The sequence below is a fragment of the Primulina tabacum genome, chromosome 6 (genome assembly GCF_025594145.1).
Source record: "Primulina tabacum isolate GXHZ01 chromosome 6, ASM2559414v2, whole genome shotgun sequence".
NCBI classification, from domain to species: domain Eukaryota; kingdom Viridiplantae; phylum Streptophyta; class Magnoliopsida; order Lamiales; family Gesneriaceae; genus Primulina; species Primulina tabacum.
The window spans coordinates 38,895,334-38,915,917 of NC_134555.1; the positions used below are offsets into that span (position 1 = coordinate 38,895,334).

General features: G+C 41.4%; 3 protein-coding genes and 1 pseudogene across 3 annotated transcripts; all 4 read right to left on the reverse strand.

Moving 5' to 3' along the window:
• Positions 1-2,571: 2,571 nt before the first annotated feature.
• Positions 2,572-3,126, reverse strand: LOC142550255 (uncharacterized). The gene has a single exon (XM_075659491.1). It carries the CDS (start codon positions 3,124-3,126, stop codon positions 2,572-2,574), a length of 555 nt encoding a protein of 184 aa, XP_075515606.1.
• Positions 3,127-3,211: 85 nt separating this feature from the next.
• LOC142550256 (uncharacterized) lies at positions 3,212-5,922 on the reverse strand. The gene is made up of 4 exons (XM_075659493.1): positions 5,685-5,922; positions 4,786-4,918; positions 3,675-4,673; positions 3,212-3,557 (listed from the first exon to the last, which is right to left on the reverse strand). Exons 1-4 carry the CDS (start codon positions 5,920-5,922, stop codon positions 3,212-3,214), a joined length of 1,716 nt encoding a protein of 571 aa, XP_075515608.1.
• Positions 5,923-14,150: 8,228 nt separating this feature from the next.
• LOC142549412 (NF-X1-type zinc finger protein NFXL1) lies at positions 14,151-18,230 on the reverse strand. Its single transcript, XM_075658346.1, has 2 exons — positions 18,020-18,230; positions 14,151-17,796 (listed from the first exon to the last, which is right to left on the reverse strand). Exon 2 carries the CDS (start codon positions 17,744-17,746, stop codon positions 14,402-14,404), a length of 3,345 nt encoding a protein of 1,114 aa, XP_075514461.1. The 5' UTR covers positions 17,747-17,796; positions 18,020-18,230; the 3' UTR covers positions 14,151-14,401.
• A 1,007-nt stretch (positions 18,231-19,237) lies between these two features.
• The window catches only part of LOC142549413 (protein transport protein SEC24 B-like), a 39,504-nt pseudogene continuing 38,157 nt past the window's right edge, over positions 19,238-20,584 (reverse strand).

Consider the following 20,584-nt stretch of genomic DNA (forward strand, 5'->3'; position numbering starts at 1 on the left):
GTAATAGCCCACAAATGTTTTATGAATTGGGCTTCATTAATGGACCGAACCCTCAAATTCATTTCCCCTGGACCCTACCTTTCTAAACGCATTGTGAAATTCCTCCCCTGCTTGAATCGCGCCTACTCCCCATTCTTCTTCTTCTCGCTGCCTTCGTACACCATACCCAGCTCCCCTTGGACGACCGCTGATTCTTGGAGTGTGCTCGCCTATCCTTCACAATCGTTTCCCCTAAGCTATGGTACCGAGAATTTTACGATGGCTCAGGAATCATCTCCGTCACTTCTCCCCTCATCCAGCGCCGCGGGTTCGTCCTCTTCTCAAGACAACGTCTCTACCCCGGCACCTATTGCGTTCGTTGGTTCTGCCACTGGTGTTAATCCTTTCTTTGCCGTCGTTGGGTCGTCAATGGGCGTTCCGATGAGCGTTGGTCCGTTTTCCTCCGCAAGGGCGATCACCCCTCTTGACTTGGGCCATCACCTGACAGCCGCGGCGGCCTATTTTAGCTCCTCCTCTGGACGCCTCTGCCCATCCTTCGCAACCCGTTCCCACGTCGTCCTCGCCAGTTGCCGAGGGCTTGCCATTGGTTCGAGGTTCTCCTCCGGCGCCTCCGCTTGAATCGAGCGTTGCGGTCGCTGTCTCTTTTCGCTGTTGCTTCTGGATCATCTACGGGCGCACCTTCGATTTTTGGCCAGCCCTACTCCGCAAAGGCGACCATCTTTCTCAGCTCGGGTCACCACCCAACGACTTACATGGCTATTTTAGACACTTCTACAGCTGCCTCTGTTCCTTCCACGCGATCTTCTTCCACGTTGATCCTACCAGTGGTCGCAACGGCCTCGGGGAGCCTTTGGCGCACCCAGACCTCTCACAAGAGTTCATCACTCTTTATTGCCATTGGTATTTTCTCACTCCCTTTTCTTGAATTGTTGCTTGATATTTTTCTCCTGTGTTTTGCAAATTTAGTCACAATCTTATTTGCATTTGTGAAAATAACCTGAACATTGGTTGTCGTCTTGGTGGGAGTATAATGTTTATCCCCCTGTTTTGTATGATTAGTCTTGATGTGTTCGAGAAGAGAGCGTGAATCCCTGTACTAGGGTCTTGTATTGATTCTTTTCTGAGAAGTGGCACGATAGACATTTACGCTTATTTGTCTGATTCATTTGATTCGTCTACCTTTAAAAAGGAAATTATGGACTTCGAGGCTGTCTGGCTATACATTGGCCTTTGCTCTACGTTTACCTCTGGTGCCATTTCAACAGGCGGTGAAAAGCATAGGTATGTAATCTCTTGTTGTATATGCGGTTCACATGTTTGCTCTTCACAGGTAATACTGGATTGAGAATTGGCCATGGGTTGACTTCAGTTCTCCGGTGCATTCGACACTTAAGCCTTGGTGTCATTTGGGGATTCTTGAAACACAGGTAACTCTCAACTCTTACATGCTCTTATGTGCTGCATCCACTCAAGACGATTCCCTCGTCCCAAACATTATGCATTGCACTTCAGTCGGATCCCTTTCCTATATACACATATATGCATTTGCACTTCAGTCGGACCCCTTTCCCGCATACACGTATATGCATTTGCACTTCAGTCGGATCCCTTTCCCGTATACATGTATATGCATTTGCACTTCAGTTAGGATCCCTTTCCCGCATACACGTTTACTTACTGTTCTTGCATGTGGTGACTCCGCTTTTTATTTGTTGACTGTTGGTTTGGTGTTGTGGTTGTTGGGTGTTGGATGTGGAATGAGGATGTGTTTGTATGTGATGTTGTGTATTGGATGTTGGGAAGGAATTTCTATTCGTTCTTAATCCACTTAACCCAACTCATTTCAATAGCTTCAATCAAAACCATATGTTGGCTTAAAACTCCCCACTCAAGATTATTTCCTCTCTTTATTCTCTATCGAAATAAAATGAATTCAATATGATAAAAGTGGCCTCCTGGCCAACTTGAATTGATCATTTTTATTTCATAACCAACCAATATTTACATTAGTGGCCCTACGACCTACTTCAGATAAAATCTTACAATATGAACATGAAGCTAGAACATACAAAAATGGCTTGGTTAGCCTATTTTTCTTCCAAAGTCAACTTCTGGGTCCTCTTGGGGTTCGCATAACGCCTTTGTTCTCTTAAGTTCTTCCTTTATTACTCGTTGTCCGCTCGGTGAGCTCAACTCCCCGCTCACTGTGTTCCTTTCGTGCCATATTCTAAATGGCCTCAAGGCCTACTTCATGAGTCTGTCACTGCACATGCAAGCAACCAATTTATAATGGCGGTATGGTCTACTTCACCATGATTTCTCGTACCATAAAAACATTGGGAATAAGTGGCCATAAGGCCGACTCCCTAGTGAAATAAAGAGCCTTCAAAATAATGAATGAAACTGGCTTACTGTCCCACTCTCTCCGATCAATTTTATTGTTGAATCATAAACAACAGATATTTATTTGTTTCAGTGGCCCTAAGGCCTACATCACATGACATCTTGAAATAAGGAACTTAATATATACAAAAGTGGCCCCGAAGGCCAACTCCCCACTGAATATTAGCTTCACTCGCAAGATTTTCCTACTCCTTCCCTCATATTTGGAAAATATGGCTTGAGATACTTGTCGTTTATGCATCTTTTGTGTGGATGGCCATCTAAGCTTGATAGCCAATATGCATTTCCGTCTAACACCTTATGTACCTTGAATGGTCCCTCCCAGTTGGGAGACCATTTGCCCAGCTCCCTATCCTTTGTTCCTAGTGGTAGTATGGTCTTCCATACTAATTCTCCTTCATGGAAACTTTTTCTGTTAACTCTTTTGTTGTAGATTCTCGACACTTTCTGTTTTTGTAACAGCAAAGCATTGTACGCTTGGATTCTCAGCTCATCCAGTTCTTCTAACTCCATGATCATTGCTTCATTATAATGCTCAAGGGAAAGTTCGTTTTGCTTTGCCACTCGCATTGATGGTACCATAATCTCCAATGGGAGCACTGCATCATGGCCAAAGGTAAGGGAAAAATGGCTCACTCCAGTGGCAGTCCTCTTGGATGTTCTGTATGCCCACAAAGTTTTTGATAATAGCCTTGGCCAATCCCTGAGATTCTCTTCCATCATCTTTTGTAGAATCTTTATCAACACTTTATTTGACGCTTCGGCTTGTCCGTTGGACTGTGGGTAATGAGGGGATGAGTTTATCAATTTAATTCCATAGTCTTCGTGCAAACTCCCTCATATATGAGCATGTGAACATAGTTCCCTGATCCGTGGTCAATGACTTTGGAATTCCAAATCTATGAATAAGATTCTCTTTCACAAAGTTAAAGACATCCCCTTGCTCCACTTTCTTCAAATACACTGCTTCTACCCATTTGGTGAAAAAATCTGTAGCCACAAGGATGAACGAGTGGCCTTTAGATGATGAGGGGTAGATTTTCCCTATTAAGTCCATGGCCCAGCCTTTGAATGGCCATGGTTTGACAACGCTGTAAAGCTCATCCGCCGGAATTCTTTGGATGTTCCCGTGTCTCTGACATGGCTGGCATCCCCTAGCATATTTGATGCAATCTTTCAGGATAGATGGCCAATAGTAGCCATACCTCCTTATCAACCATCTCATCTTTATTCCAGATTGATGCGCTCCACACACTCCCTCATGAACTTACTTCATGACCTCCAAAGACTCTGGGAAGCATCTGAGGAGCAGACCATCTAACCCTTTCCTGTACAAATCTCCCTCTACTAAAACGTAATTAAGAGCTCTCATTTTTAAACCATGTGGAATATCTCTCCCGGTTGATTCTAGCACCATTTTCATGTCATCCCTCCAGTCACCAGCTAAGTTTACATCCAAGTTGAGCATGTCTACCTGAATCCCTCTTTGCTGAATTGAAGGATGGTTTTTCTTCTGAATCAACACTAGCCTGTGTGTGAGTTCTGGAGACATCTTCAATCCCGAAGCAACCTGTGCCAACTCGTCTGCCTCCCAATTTTCTTGTCTTGGGACGTGTACTAATGACACTTCTTCAAAATCATCTAGGAGTTGGGATTCCGCAGTATAGTATGGAGCCAAGGACAAACTTGTGCATTTGAACTCCCCTGACAGCTGTTTGAGTACCAGCTGAGAATCCCCTGATATTAACAATTCTTTCGCCCCTAAATCTTTCAGAATTTCCAATCCAATGACCAATGCTTCGTATTCCGCCTGATTGTTAGTACATGGAAAACCCAAATTAAAAGATAGAGCGGTTTTCACACCTCTTGGGGAGGTGATCACAATACCAGCTCCAGCTGCTGTTTCTGTACTTGATCCATCAAACTTCAACTCCCAGGGTTGAACTCCCACTCCACAAACTGGAAATTCAGCCTGTTCTCCAATAAACCCATCAAGTGAAGGATGATCAGCTAAAAAATCGACGATAGCTTGGCCTTTTATTAACTTTTGGGAGTAATAGGTCGATGTAAACTCGGCCAATGCCAAAGACCATTTACCAATCCGCCCCGAGAGAATGGGTCTATTAAGCATGTATTTAATCAAATCGGTTTTAGCCACCACAAACACTCTTGATTGAATCAAATAATGTCTTAACTTAGTACATGCATAATACAGTGTTAAGCATAGCTTTTCAATCACAGAGTATTTCACTTCCACTGGAGTAAGGAATCTACTCAAATAATAGATGGCTTGTTCATTTCCTTCATGATTATTTTGAACTAGTAGGCATCCAATCGATTCATGAGCAGCAGGAGATGTATAACTTAAGGGGCATTCCATACCTGGGAGGCATAAGAACTGGTGGGTTAGATAAATATCTCTTGATGACATCAAAAGCTCTCTGATGCGACTCTTCCCATTTGAACTCCCTGCTGTCTTTGAGATTCAACAGCTGTGAAAACTCCATTGTCTTCCCTGCAAGGTTAGAAATAAAACGCCTCAAGTAATTCACTTGCCCAAGAAAGCGTTGTAACTCTTTTTTGTTTCTAGGCGGATTTGCTTCCATAATGGCTTTGGCTTTATTTTTATCCACTTCAACTCCCCTCTGATGCACCAGAAATCCCAAAAAGTTTCATGCTTTCACGTCAAAGGCACATTTCAATGGATTTAACTTCAACTCATGTTGCCTCATTCTTTGGAAACTCTTTCTCAAGTGTTCAATGTGATCAGCAGCTTGTTTAGACTTCACAACGATATCATCTATATATACTTCAATATGATGCCCTATCATGTCATGAAAGATCGAGTTCATAGCTCTTTGATACGTGGCCCCTGCGTTCTTTAGCCCGAATGGCATAACAAGCCATTCAAACGTACCAACAGCTCCCGGGCATCTGAACGCTGTTTTGTGAGTGTCAGTTTCCGCTATTTTGATCTGATTGTAACCCGAGAATCCGTCCATAAAAGACAACAACTCATGTCTAGCCACTGAATCAATCAACATATCAGGTATCGGCATCACATATACATCTTTGGGAGTTGCACAATTCAAGTCTCGGAAGTCGATGCATATTCTGACCTTGCCATTCTTTTTCATGACTGGCACAATGTTCGAAAGCCATTCGGTATATCTGATTGGTTTTATAAACTTGGCCTTTAACAATTTCTCAACTTCCTCTTTCACTTTCAATTCAACTTCTTTTGACATGCGACGAGATGGACTGTTGAAATGGTTTGAAACCTTCCTTGAGTGGAAGTCGGTGTTCGACCAATTTTCGGTCCAACTCTGGCATGTCATCATAACTCCATGCAAAACAATCTTTGTATTCCTTCAACATGCTGATCAAGTCTTGCTTCAACTGCTCTTCCAGTAGCTTACTCACATATACTACTTTTGGATTCTCAAGCTCTCCCAAGTTAATCTCTTCCAATGGGTCTTGAACTTCGTGTTGGCCATCTTCCATTTGAGATGGCGCCATCAACAACTCATCGACTTGGAGCTCATCCTCTTCATATTCTTCTTCTTGGACAACTTCAGTTCATAAGTGTCCCATGCTTCCTCTTCCTTTAGTTTGTCCAGTACTTGCTGCACATGTGCCTTCCATATAGAGGTTGCAGCTACCTCCTTTTCTTTTTGGTTCAAATCAATCATCAATCTCCTCAATCAGCGGCTGAATTATCGGCCTAGACAGCACGATAACAGTAGGCTTGAGGATTCTTTCCAACACCGAGCTTGGAGTTGGTGTTTGCATGTACAGTAGATTTTCCTTTCTTGCTATTGCTACGGATTTTGATGGGCCCAAAATCCCCATTGTAATATCTAGCCTCAACTACACTTGCGCTTGTTTGAAAGGGCTGTCCATCCGCTTCTACGACCTACACATCATCCCCTTTCCAAAATAACAACAGTTTGTACATTGAGGATGGGATGCACTGGTTTGCATTGATCCAATCTCTGCCTAACAAAGCTTGGAAGTTGGCGGAGGAGTTCACCACAAAAAATGCACATAAAGACGACATGCTCCCTACAGTAACATCAGCGGGGAATACCCCAATGGTCTTGGTGGTTTCCCCTGTAAATGCAGCAATCGAAACTTCCGAAGGAATCAAGTCTTCTTCAGTTTTGCCTAGACTTTTTAACATTCTTACTGGAAGAACATTCACAGCTGAACCATTGTCAATCAACACCCTAGACACTGGCTTCCCGTTCACGTGGGCTTTGATGTTCAACGGCCTTATGTGCTTGGTCATGGCTGGTGTAGGCTTTTCAAGTATCACCTGCTGAGGCTTATCTGGGTGGCCTTCCTTGATAATCACTCTCGAACTCCCTTGAGGGAGTTTATTTGCGTGTTCTTCTTTTTGCATTGATTCCTTGGGCATCAACTCCTCATTCTCTTCTTCTATCATTTTAAACCTCTCCGCTAGTATCACCATTCCTGTGGCACAATCTACAGTGATGTGAAACTCTCCAACACGAAAATTAATTGTTTTTCTTATTTGATCATCCTCTTCGCTCAACAAATCATCATCATCCTCCACAAACTTATCCTCAGTAGCCGATCTTCCAAACTTGGATTTACTCCCCACTGGCTCACTGGAGACTGGAACATCAATTGTGGTTTCATCTTTCAACTTAGCGGACTCCTCTCTTCTTGAAATAGCTCTTTCTCTCAACAACCGTCTCTTTTGAGTCCTAGTCGGTGGCCTAGGAAACTTTTTGTGTTGGGCCACTCTCCAAGACTCACTGAACTCCCCTCTAGCTGGAAGGACGTATCTGGGCTTTGCTCTCATGCTCTCAAGCATTTTTCCTTTTGAGATTTCATATGCACACCGCTTCCTGCCTTGATCAGCTGATATTTTCCTGGTTTCCGCCCTTCGTGACTCAACTTCATATGCATTTCTCTTGTCCGAGTATCTCTGAACCTGCTCACGAGATGATTCCCCTCTGAACTTTTGATTCTCAAGCACCGGTCTTTCAAGGAATTGTTGGTTCCTCGGCCGATAGGCCGCGGATTCACCAACATTTCTGGGAAAACGCTGCTGAACTGTTCGTATTCGATCGGCACCTATGCCTTCCATGAGCTTCAAACAGTTGACCCTTTGGGATCCAATATTTCTTGATTACTCGGTCTTTCACTGCAAAGGATCGGTTTCTTTTCTCATTGAGAAGATCCCTCAAGTCTGTCACATTCACATTAACCAAAGCTACTGGGGGAAAAGGATCATCATCCACCGCCACAGACTCTTGTTTGTTAGGAAATTTCACAACTCCTTTGTTAATTCTGTCCTGGAAGATGTTCTTGAACGCCCAACAAGATTTAGTACCATGATTGTAGGAGTTGTGATACTTACAATACTCTCGTTGTAATGCCCTAGATGGTCATATTTAAATGCAAAGATGAAATGTTGCTTGAAGGGAGACCGCCCCCGCGTTTAGAGAAGCACCGCACCCGCGGTGCATGGACAGAAAGTTGGCCAATTTTACAGTAGGGTCACCGCACCCGCGGTCCAAGAAAGAGTGCACCCGCGGTTGATGGACAGAGAGTTGGAAAGTATTTACTGAAATGACACCGCACCCGCGGTGCAGAACTGACCGCACCCGCGGTCGATGTTTATGCAAATGTGGATGGACCGTCGAAGCTTGAGCGCAGCCGCGGTTCATGAACTACCGCACCCGCGGTCATACGTGCTACTTGAAAAATATGACACTTGCCCCTCAACATGCAAGATATATATATTATGTGTCTTCATTTCCTCTCCTGGACAGCTGAGAATCGAGAGGGAGAAGGGATCAAGGAAAAGGAAAGTTCTTTCACTTTTGAAGCTAGCTTGTACAAGATTTTTACATCCAAACTTTAATCCGATTTTGGTTTTGAGTTCCTCTCATCACTAGCTACAAGAAGATGTAAGTTTCATTCAATTCCAGCACATTTTGATATATATGTGTTAGGAGAAGGATGAATTGAGTTCTATAATATGTTCTTGATATTATTGATATCGTAGAAACGCAACCGGATCGAAGAACGGACGTTGTATGCTATAGTTATTATTTTCCAGCATGTTTAGAATTAAATATGCAGATTTTGAGTACTATCATGTGCTTATGATGATGATTATGAGTTGAGAATTATGAATTGGTGATATATGTTGAGAGATGGATTGACCGGTATCGAGAAATTACGTCGTTATGCCGTCAAATTGTACCGAGATCAAGTATTGAATTGGATATGTGTTGATTGAGATTAGAGATTAATATAATATGTATCAACATTTCCATTTCAGATTTGGTATTGACAGATTCGTCTTCGAGACTTTGACTACGACACAGATTGTGCGACGAAAGGTATAATTCATGTTTTGTTTGGGGAAGACACAACTCAAATAAGATTCAATTTGAGTTTCCAACAAAATCACATACTAGATTAGTTGCTTGTCTTTTGATATGATTATGATTTGTTTATAGATTTATATTCAAATCTCTTGATATGATGCTGTCTTGTTTATATATTTATATTCAAGCCTTTGAGATAGGAGAATCATTGGCAGACTTGCCAAACTAGATGTTCGGTGGTATCGACGCTTTAGATCAGATTCACTCTGATTGTAGACATTCGATACAGACATGACCGAAGTCTAGGAATAAGACTTACAGTTACCCCGATTGGGAGGGTAGGTGACAGACAGTGACGTCTTATTCACACCAGGATCCCTAGAGTAGAGTCGAGTCGAGTCCAGACATGATTTGATGTGAATTGCATGTTTATATAGATTGATTTCATAGACTATGGAGCCCATTATTATTGCCTTGAGTCATGATTTATGATTATGTATCAGCATGTTTACATGTTTTATACTGGGATTTGTTCTCACCGGAGTTTCCGGCTGTTGTTATGTCTGTATGTGTGCATAACAACAGGTGGGGCAGGATCAGGCTCGCGGCAGAGGTGAGAGATGGACATAGCGTGGTGATCACGGGCGTAGCAGATGAACTAGTAGTAGTACTTTTGATATGTACTGTATTTAATTACTGGTTTGTAGAATATGAATAAAACGAGGCATGTATATTATGTTTGTTGTAATGAAATGAATATAGAATTATGTGGTGCTTGAGTTATAAACATTTGATTTAATGTTAAAAACAAAATTTTGACCCGTATTTTTGAACCATGATCCGACTAATCCCGAAAAGAATTGAGTTAGAGCCCGGGTCCCCACACTCGTCCTTTCAGCTCTTCTGTGGGTGGAATCCTGTGATCAGGTGGAAAGGTGATGAATTTTTCTTTTACCAAGAAATCGAAAACTTCCTCGGTCTTTGACACATCAAATGTATACTGTATGTTTTTGGGGAGTTGGGAGCTGTTCTTCTTTTCAAGTTCTGCTGGCTTCTTTTTTAGCGGGGGGAACTATGCAAGACCTAGCTGATCGAATCTCTGCCAATGCCACGTCTTCCACCTCCTGATAATAAGACCCCATAGCAGTTTTCTTCTTGTATGACTCTTCCCGCAAGAGTTCTTCGTATTCAGCCACTTTGGCGGCTAGCTCAAAGAAATCCCTGAACTCCATATCTTGAAATTTCTTCCTTAATTCAAAATCCTGCCCCTTTTGTGCCATCTTCATGAACTTGGTCTCAGGTAGGAATACCTTGCACCTATTCTTTATCTTCTTGAACCTGTCTATGAAATATTCCACATACTCTCCTTTCTTTTGAGTGATTTTGGATAAGTCGGCAATTCACACTTCTGGCTCTGTTCTATAGAATTGAATGTGAAATTGTCTTTCCATCTCTTGCCAACTCATCACTGAATTTCTGGGAAGTGATGCATACCAAGCAAATGCAGTCCCAGTGAGGGAATTCGGGAATAGCCGCAACTTTAGATTGTTGAAGTTCTCTAAGTTGGCCAATTCCCCGCACTGGATGGTGAATCTGGCTATGTGTTCCATGCTGGACTGGCCATCATCCCCGGAGAATAAACTGAAATCATGAACTTTATAACCCCTTGGGTACGGGTTATTCACGTCTATGTAGTCTGGATAGGGTTTGTGGAACTCTGGGCGGCCAATCTGTTTCAAGGCCGGCCCATATAGCTCTTGAACAGCCTCTCTCACCATTTCTGGATCAATCCCGTGCACGTTCCGAGCGGGGAGTTGGTGATGGTAGTAATTTGCCCCCCGAGCTTGAAACCCTGCATTTAAACCAAAATTACCTCCTGGGAAGCCCCCATCTACTCCTTGATAATCCATGTGTGACATATCTTCATACGCTCCCGGTTGGTATAGAGGATTGGTCACGCTGTACACTTGAGTAACTGGTTGTTTCAAGCTCCCCTACTCCATGAGCATGTGGATATGGCAGAGCCCTCCCTCCTAGGCTTTCTTCTCTCTTGTGAGGTGGTGTATACCTTCTTTCTGGCTGATTTGGGAGAGTAAACTCCGGGCGGCGAGGATCGCCAGCCTTTGAGTTTCCAACTCTCTGGTCGAATTCATGTACTTGATTACTTCCTTGGATCCCTTCTTTTTCACTTACATTCTGCTCTTTGTTGGTTGACTGGTTCGGTTTTCCCAATACTGTCTTCAAGCAATCAGACATAGCCTTGGACAGTGCTTGTGATATTTCTTCAATTTTCATAGCAGTCAACTCTTCAACCAACCGGTTTGAAATATGAGCATACACCTCTGGAACATTACTTGCCAACTCCCTGGTCGGCTCTTCAGCGGCTGGCTGCTCTATCAATGGAGGGTGAACCTCTTCCTGGCTTGGTTGAGACTCCCCATCCCCTTGATTGACGTTTTCTTTTCTCCTTGGCGGCATAGTGATGGTCCCACTGGGCATGCCAAAAATATGTTTGCACAATATTTGAGATTGCGGGCGTGCCAGGTGCGAAAGTGCACCGATTTGTGTGAAAATGATAAAAATCTAACTTCTAAAAACAAACGAAAGTGAATTCTAAATTTGACCGTCGGTTCTAATCTCCTAAGACAACTATAACGCCAAAATGAAGAAAACTATTGGAATTTGAGGAATAAACCCCTGACAATGTTTATATTTTCAATAAACCGTAGGAATTTACAAGACATAAAAATATAACAAATAGAGTTGATGAAATCTAAAACGAGAAGACGTAAATTGCTAGAAATATGCTGGAAAGCTTGAAAAACTATTGCTTGAATATTGGAATTTTAGCAGAAAGCTTTTGCAGATTTGTCTGTGTAGAGTTGAGTTGTGTCCCTTTTTTTGTGTTTTCCGATGCCCTTTTCTTCCCACCACTGTGCCGCTTCTCACCACTCCCACATGATCCACGTTCCCTCTTTTCAAGCAACGATCTATCTCTGCTCCCATGATCTGCCCCCTTTTACAGTGCTTCGTGATCGGTTTTAAAAATCAACCCGCTGCGTTTGATGGGCTTTTAATTAATTTCTACTTTCATTGGGCTTCGAATTAAATAATTAAATTGGGCTTCTAATTTAATTATTTTGAGCCCAAACAATATATATAGGTTACATACACATGCTGTGATCGAGCCATTTGTTATGCTGAAAATAGGCAGCTAAGTGTGCTTCATCTCATCCACAAGCTTCTGCATCCACACTTCCGTGACACCATGAATATACATCGACGCTTTCTTCTGTGCTTTACAAGGATTGGGTTTTCGCCCCATCAGCCAGAGCTTCATGCCAGGTTTTTGGATTTTGACATGACACGATCACTTGCATTTCACCAGCAGAGGAATGGCAGTGGAGGCTACAGATTCACCACACCGCATTCGTTTATTACTCGAAGACTATCCAAATGCGGTCGAAGGACTGGAAACCTGGTCAGCCATAGAAACATGGGTTGAGAATTACTGCAACTTGTACTACAAATCATAAGAGGCTACTGAAAAAGACACCGAGTTACAATAATGGTGGAAGGATGTGAGGGAAGAGGGACACTGAGACAAGAAGAACGTTCCCTGGTGGCCTAAAATGGCAACTCGAAAGGAGCTTATAGACTCATGCACCATCATCATATGGCCGTTGGCATCTGCCCTTCACGCGGCAACGAATTTCGTGCAGTACCCTTATGCCAGCTACCTACCTAACAGGCCTACCATAAGTCGCCCTTTCATGCCCGAGCCATAAAGTCCCGAATACGATGAGCTGTGCTCCAAACCTGACAAGGCATTCTTGAGAACAGTCGCTGTTATTTGATAAGAAACCAGGCCCGTGTTTGCTTTATTCGTGCAAACATATATATACATATAGATAACGATTTTTTTTAGAAATATCTTGCGAGCTGCGCAATCGTGTGTAACCCCGGCAGGAAATGGGGAGAGTGGCCCACCAAACTACGGTGGCACCACCATCTTCTTCACCGATCAAACACTTCAGCCACCCCATGACCTCCATCCAATCCCATATCCCATCCAACTACCTATAAAATCTCGCCGGTCTTTGTTCAGCATGTAAACTCCAATCCAGCGGGACGATGTGCACATGCCCGATCTTCAAATTTCTTCTCTACTGATCATGTTGTTATGTTATTTTTGATTGTCTTAATTTTTTAGTTATTTTGATAAAAAAAATTAAATATTCAATTTGAAATTTTAGGTGATAACGTGATAACTGAATGAAATATTTTGTTTGGTATATTTTTTATTGCTGAAATATTATGAAAAAATATTTTTTTGATTAATATGAAAATATATGATGTAAAATTTGAAAAAATAATATCTATAATGTATATGAAAAAGTGTGTATAAAAGAGTGTTCATTTCATTTGAAGATTGTCGAGTATAATTGTTGGGTTAATCATGAATGAGTGAGAGTAGTATTGAAATAGGATGATCTCGGGGGAAATTCTCGTACGTCAAACCACTGATATTGTGTTGCTTGATCTGGTTGACTAGTTGGCTGTAAAAGAGTAACGTCGGATCTTAACAGATAATACTTTTTTCGTTAGGGATAGAACCGGTGGTAGGAAAAAAGTGAGTCTGATCTCTAACAGATATTAGACATCACCAGCAGATAGATACATATTCTGAGATTCATGAGCATAAGAGTTCGACCCATCAGTACCCAAATAAGTGTATTATGCGCTGCCACTAGTATAAGAGATAAAATTGCGTTTTGATTAACAACAATACCAGTTGATCCTAAAAATTGATATCAGAGCGAGACTATTAGCTCAAGTGTCCCATGGGTTTGAGTAAGAATTTATCATTCTTATAATATTAAAAAAAATTCGAATTTTATTTTATTTTTCAAATATAAATTAAATATTTTTATGAAGACTCGTAAGCATAAATTTTAGATGAATTAATTAGTTTGGCAATGAAGACTCGTAAGCATAAATTTCAGTTAAAATCATTTCATAGCATGGGTTTGAGTAAGAATTTAGTAACAAAACAATTGTAGCTTAGTTAGTTTGCTGAAATTGGGAGCAGCGTTGCTTTTATTTTCTTGAATACCAAGATTCATTATATCAAATTTCGATTAAAATCACTTCAAGCGCGAAGTTTTAAGAAAGAATTTGTCGAATTTATGACGAATAAATGAATCCAATTAATCAAAACAAATAAATTCAATTAATCATACAAAAAGTAATATCTTGAATGTATTTTATATTACAATTTAATGATTGATAAAGGTGAGGGATTGACGAACAATTTGGACAGAATGATTTGCAAATTTAATCATATTTGTATATTCAAATTTAAACTGTCCGATAGACTATAATAAATAGGGTAGAAAATTTCATTTTCATAGAAGCCAAGCCAGAACAAGGTAGGCTGAGCTAGAGTCCGAGAAAATACACCTAAAAACCATATCCAACCCCCCTTCAAAGAAAAGGAATCGCAAAACAAAATACAGCGAAAGAAGCCACTCAACGGCGCATGTCCTCCCAAGCATCCACAACACTCAAATCAAAATATAACACCAATACTCCTAATCAAAATTTGTATTTGTTAGCTTTTTTTATCATTCACATGCTTTCTCCCAATCGTCCACCACATCGCCAGATTGGTCGTCGCTCACCCCTTCTTGCAGTGTTGAAGGGTTCATGCAAATAACCTCTGGTTTAGATTCAGTAGCTGAAGGACTTTCTGGCTGTTTTGACATATGCTCAAGCTTAACTGAATCATTAGATGATTTCGAGGTGCTTCCCGAATCTAAAACACTCCATCTGTTGCTAGAAGCCATGCCGGGAGCTTCTTTCCCTTTCGATGAAGGCAACTTGGAATCAACAATATTTGCAGACCACTCCTCAGCACCCCAAGAACTCTCCTTCCAGTCAGGTTCCTGCAGTACTGCCTTCTTCCATGGGTTCCCTTTCAGCACAGTGACGGTACCATCCTTGGTTGCTGCGGCAGATCCCCATGCGTTGGTGCTGGAAGTGATTGGAGTAGCACTGCCGTTTTGAGGAACAACAATAGCACCATAATACACAGACCCCTGATCCAGTCGCCTCATAGCAGTCGCAGCTCGGGCAGGATCACCAAATACGGCCAAGGCATTCTTATCATTCAGCCAGACTAATTCACATTCCCCTCCGAACCTTAGAACCAGGGCACTAATATCTGCTTCTCTGGGCAAATCAAATAAAGCAACAACAAGCCTGGGATCCATGTCCACCAGAGAGTCAAAAACCGGGGGTTGAATTAGGTTGCTAAGATTGGAACCTTTAACACCGAGTATGCGAGCTGGGGCTTTAGACCTGGGCGTTACATGAACGACAACAAATCTTTTTGGCTCCCAACCAGCAGCATTCACAGATAGCTTCCACCTTTCTGCAATCAGTCTCACAGCATCTCTCTTCTCCTTTGACATTATGCAGAACACATGAACTTTAAGTGCATTGAGCCCCCCTCTACCCCTTCCAAGGACAAGATATTTGCACCTCTCTTCCACAGATAAGACCCATTTAGAGTCACGCCTGAGAAGGTCTGAAAGCACTTCAGACACTGCTGCGTTCTCCCCAAAGTGAAGTGCAGTCAAGTTAGAAGAATTAGCATCAAAAGCATCAGCGAGAACCTTTTTGCGCTCCATTTTTGCGCATTCATCATCACACATAAGCTTCCTCTGACCAAGTGGAATTCTCTCGCCATTGCCTGCTGCAGGTTGGAGAGGAGCTGTCAACTTCTGGATTGTAGAAGCTTCAAAAACAGTATCAACATTGTATCCAGAACTGCTGCCCCCAGTATCACATGGAACTGCTGCAGTGATTCGGCCACAAGAACAAGTAATTGTAATAGAAAACTCGCATCTCACGTCAGGACATGCAGTTGAAGGGTGACAAAGGGCAGTACAAGTATGCCTGCAATCTCTCCTTGGTGCACCACATGTCTGCCCACAAGATACTCGCAAACCAGTAGTTGATCCAGTGGAAGAATCACATGGCGATGGATGACAAGTCCTAGAGCACGCATGTAAGCCACATTGTCTGGTCTTTCCACATAACTTGTTGCACCTAATATCCTTTGATCCACAAGGAATGTTCCGGAGAACCACATGCCCGCCAACACACTCCTTTGCGACAGGAACTGAGCAAGGTGGGCAATCCCCAAAATGGCAGCTATGTGAAGAAGGATGACCACAGGGCTGAGGAACTGAGCAAGGGTACTGACATGAAGGGAGAGGCGTACCACATGGGAGAGGAGGTGGAATTGAAGTTCTGCCGCAAGCACAAGACAAGTCAGTAAAAATAGTCTCCAGGCAGGGAGGGCAATGACCACTGTGACAGAGTGACATGCACGAATGCTGCCCACACCTTAGCTTCTTCTCACATGGCATGGAGCACAAATGAGGATCCCAATCAACCATGGGAGAGCTGTTAGAATTAGAAAGAGGACAACACCGCTCGCTGCACCGATGCCTTCCACAGTTTTTCTTCAGGCCACAAGGTTTATCGCATGTATAACTGTCAATCCCTGAAACAGTCTTGTAGCACTCCACAGTCCGAGAAGTTGAACCACAACGACACTTTTGGGTAACAAGTACAGGACATGGCGGACAAGCCCCACGATGGCATGTATCCTGACAGTTATGTAATCCACAAGGGAGAATCTTTCCACAAATCTGGGAACAAGTAGGGATAGGATCCAGACAACTCTCTCTATCCTCTTTTAAGCCTGTCTTACCACAGCAGCATGCCTTTATTCTATCAGGTAGCAACTCACATTCCCCACATAATCCTGGATGGCAAGTTTCGATGCAACCATGATTGCCACAATTAAGTGTCTTCTCACAAGTAAAACCACAAGAGAACACACCATCTTCAACCTTGACTTCTCCCTTAACAATCATATCTCCACAGTGAACAATCTCAATGTTTTTCTTGCAAAAACAAGATGCATTAACAAGAACCTGGCAAGGATCACAAGGACCCACATGACAAACCCTTTCACAATAATGCCGCCCGCAATCAAGAAGCTTGCCACATGTTTGTCCACAGGTGAGAACAGACTTCCGATCAGAGCATCTTGTTGTAATCACTTTCTTCCCACAAGGACACCTACGTGGTGGAGCAAAGGCCTTGCAAGGGGGACAAGGACCAGGATGGCATTGTAAAACACAAACATGAGGACAAAGATCCTCTTTACTCATGCCAATATCAGGACCATCTTTTTCCAATAATTTTCCACATTGCTCGCCACAAGAATGCGGGGTCAAATATAAATCTGAAGGGGGGTCTGGTCGCTTCCCGCAAAAGCAGACATATCGAATGTCCTTAGAAGACACGAGCTGAACAGATTGACATCCAGGACAACGCCAATTCAAACCCTGATTCTTTTCAGCCAGTAAATCTACAGAAGTAGGTGCTCTAGCCCATTTTTTAATACAATTCAGGTGAAAAATTGAGTAGCAGCTGGAGCAGGACCATATTGCGGCAGACCTTCTAACCATGTCATAACAAATCATGCATTCAACAGATCCCTTCAAAAGCTTCTCCTGAATTTCCTGCAAGAGTTGAGGAATGTTCATGTCCTTCACCACCTTAGCCTTCTCTTTGCCACTATCTATCCCCCGATCCTTCTCCTTCTCTTTGTGTTGATTAATAAACCGATCACCGTTTCCTCTTGGCCCGAAATGGTTCCTATTCCGGTTGGGGAGAACAGGTCGAACCAACCTATTGACTGAACCCACACCGTTCCCGTTTCCATCATCGGTCTGGGTTGAAGTCTCAACTGTAGCTAATGGACTTACTGTTGTCGTGGTGGCTGCGGAACCTCGCAGGACCCACTCACGACGGTTATTCTGGAAATGATTGTTTCTAGGTCGTCGATAACTGTTTTCCCTCCCGCTCGTTTGATCAGAAAAGCTCATAACTCGATCCAGAGATCCGAAATCGTGATCTGCTGTCTCCGTACTAGTATCTGAGAGAAACAAATTAACACGAGGTTCAGCAACCAAAAAAAAAAATCGGCATGGAAATTATCAATCCCAACCAAACATCGTACAGAATGAAAACAGAAACCCTAAATTTTCAAATATACGGACACCACACCGAATAAATCTCAGAAATCGTCCAAAAATCAGCGATAGCAGTAAAAAAAGGGAAAAAAAAAGAAAGACAAACAAGATAGAAATGGTAGAGACCTGAAGAGCGCCCAAGAAACTGAAATCGATCCTGAATCTCCAGAAATTATACACCGATTTATGAAAATCTGAATTTGGGGGTAGAGCGTTGTGAGAGGATCAGGGGATGAGATATTTAAACAACAGGGGAACGTGCCGCCCAAACAATGGCAGCAAAGAGGGAAAGAGAGAGGAAGACGGTGTGCGACCTGAGGCCCTAACAGAATTCAACACACTTTGACATATTTTATATATATATATATATATTACTAGTTACCCTGTGTATATAATTTTTTTATCATTATCGATAAATTAAAATAAAATTTAAAAAATTATGAAAAAATTAAATTGATATTTGAATTATTGAAATAAAAAAATAAAAATATGTGTTGAATTTTTTTTTTTAAAAAATAAAGTGTAATATTAATATCATATAATGATAAAATTGAAAAAAAAAGTTCACTGTCTTTCCTAAGTGATTACTATCATGTTTTCAATTTTAATAGAATAGAATAATAGATATTTTTTCAATATCTTGAATTCTAAAAATGATAAAAAAAATAATATAATCTCTTTTGTTTTTTCTAAAACATAGACCTTTCATAATTTTCACTTTTTGGTTTCATTTTATCGGAGAAAATGCTCTTTTTCCTTGTCAAGAGGAATTGCTATTATTCGAGATAAAAAAAAGTGTAAAAATATGTATGTATTTGCGATAATGTTTAAAACTAGAATTGATTATTGAAATGATTGAAAATTATCAGCTATACTAAGTATATATACTGAATTATAAATTATATAAAACAAATGAATAACATCTATTGAAACGATATTTCAGCCATTGATGATGGTGATTGGAATTTCCCCATACCGCAATAGCTCAACAATTAATTTCTGTGAACATAAGAACATTCATCATTCTCCGTCTCCAAGATTTTTATAGTTGTTCTTGGTACAAAGAAAGAATCCTTTCTTTTTTTTTAATTGGGGAGCGGTTTATTGTAATCGAGTCTCGAACCTGATACCTCATCTTTGGCACGGGAATAAAGAAGCCTTTTTTTGTTTCAAAACAGATGAATAAAGCAAACTGTATTTACATAGATGCACGTGTTTTCCACATGTACGATGAATATTTAACAGAGAACCAAACCAAAATCAACAAAGTCCAGATATAAACAATCACCGCAGCAAATCATTACCGGTCGGTATCAACGACATACAATAGTCCACAGCAAGAGAAAAAGTCAGCTTTGAAAAAAAATTTATTTGTAATCAGATAGAACTTCCTATAACAAAATCAAATTTTGTTCTTAAACATCTATGAACTTCTACTTCGATTGAAAACTATACCTCGAAATCGTGGTGACGACCAACTACTCTGAATCTAATTGATACAACATATGATTGATCCTTAATAATACATTGCAAAACAAATGATAAAAGGTGATGGAAAATAAATATTAAACATCAAATATTTGTCAGTTTACTTTGAACTTGTCGATGGATGTGTATGAGGTATTCAACGTAAGAAAGCGAGCCCAGATTCTTGTCTTCCACCATGTATGAGAAAAACATCATCCCTGCACATCAAACAAAAATATGCACTTTTTAACTCGTAAGATCCGGAACAGGTTTTAGTTCTTACACTTGTCTTATGGGAGTTGGGATAGAGACCACGAGAAAGGGAAGGAGTGGCAGTTAGCATGCAATTAGCCAGCGGTTCGGTCAGAATTCGACTCAAACTCTATCTTTTGACGAAGTCCGGTTCGAGAAAGAACTACTCGGATAGCTAATTGAGTCTAGTTCATGCACATATAAGTTAAAGCTCGAGCACTTATCGAGCTTATTCAAAGTTGGAGTTCAAGTAATTTTTGTGATATTTTTAGACTGCTATCATAACCTTAGTTATTTAATTAACTTCATATTTGACAGCTAAGTTTACAAAAATCTGACAGCACTTTAGCCATTTTTGTCTATTTCTAATATCTTCCAGCCTTCGGAGTACTATCTCAAGTAACTAAAACAGTGTTTGACTACGGATCTAGTTCGATCACTCAATTTGCAAGTCGAACTCTTCTATAACAAACGCTACTCATGCCTGACTTGTGTTTAGACTGGGACTTGGACCTAACTCAACCCTACAACTTTCAAGGACTTAATCCAGGCAATGTGATACATATAACACACCCCTCATGTCTAAGAAAAAAAACTCAAGTGTAAAGTTTACATTATCGGGTTGAGGTGGGCTTGAGCTCTGATAATATGTTAATATTGAAATTTGAACCTATCTCAACCCCAAAAGCTAGTTCAAGAGGGACAGATTGTTCAAGTCCGCATATACAACTCTCAAGGACTTAATCCAGCACATGTGAGACATCTAACTACTTGGGGTCATGTGTACCCTTAGGTGTAGGGAGTGGGGTATGGCAAGTAAGAAGTCTGATTTGTTGACGGTGGAAAATGATAAGTCACTGACCCGATGGATCACCTTTTCTGCACAACTTCAAGCTGCAAGAAAGTAAAATTGTGAATGAGAAGCAAACCAAATAATATTCATTCCTATAAGCAACAGTAAAGAATTATTCT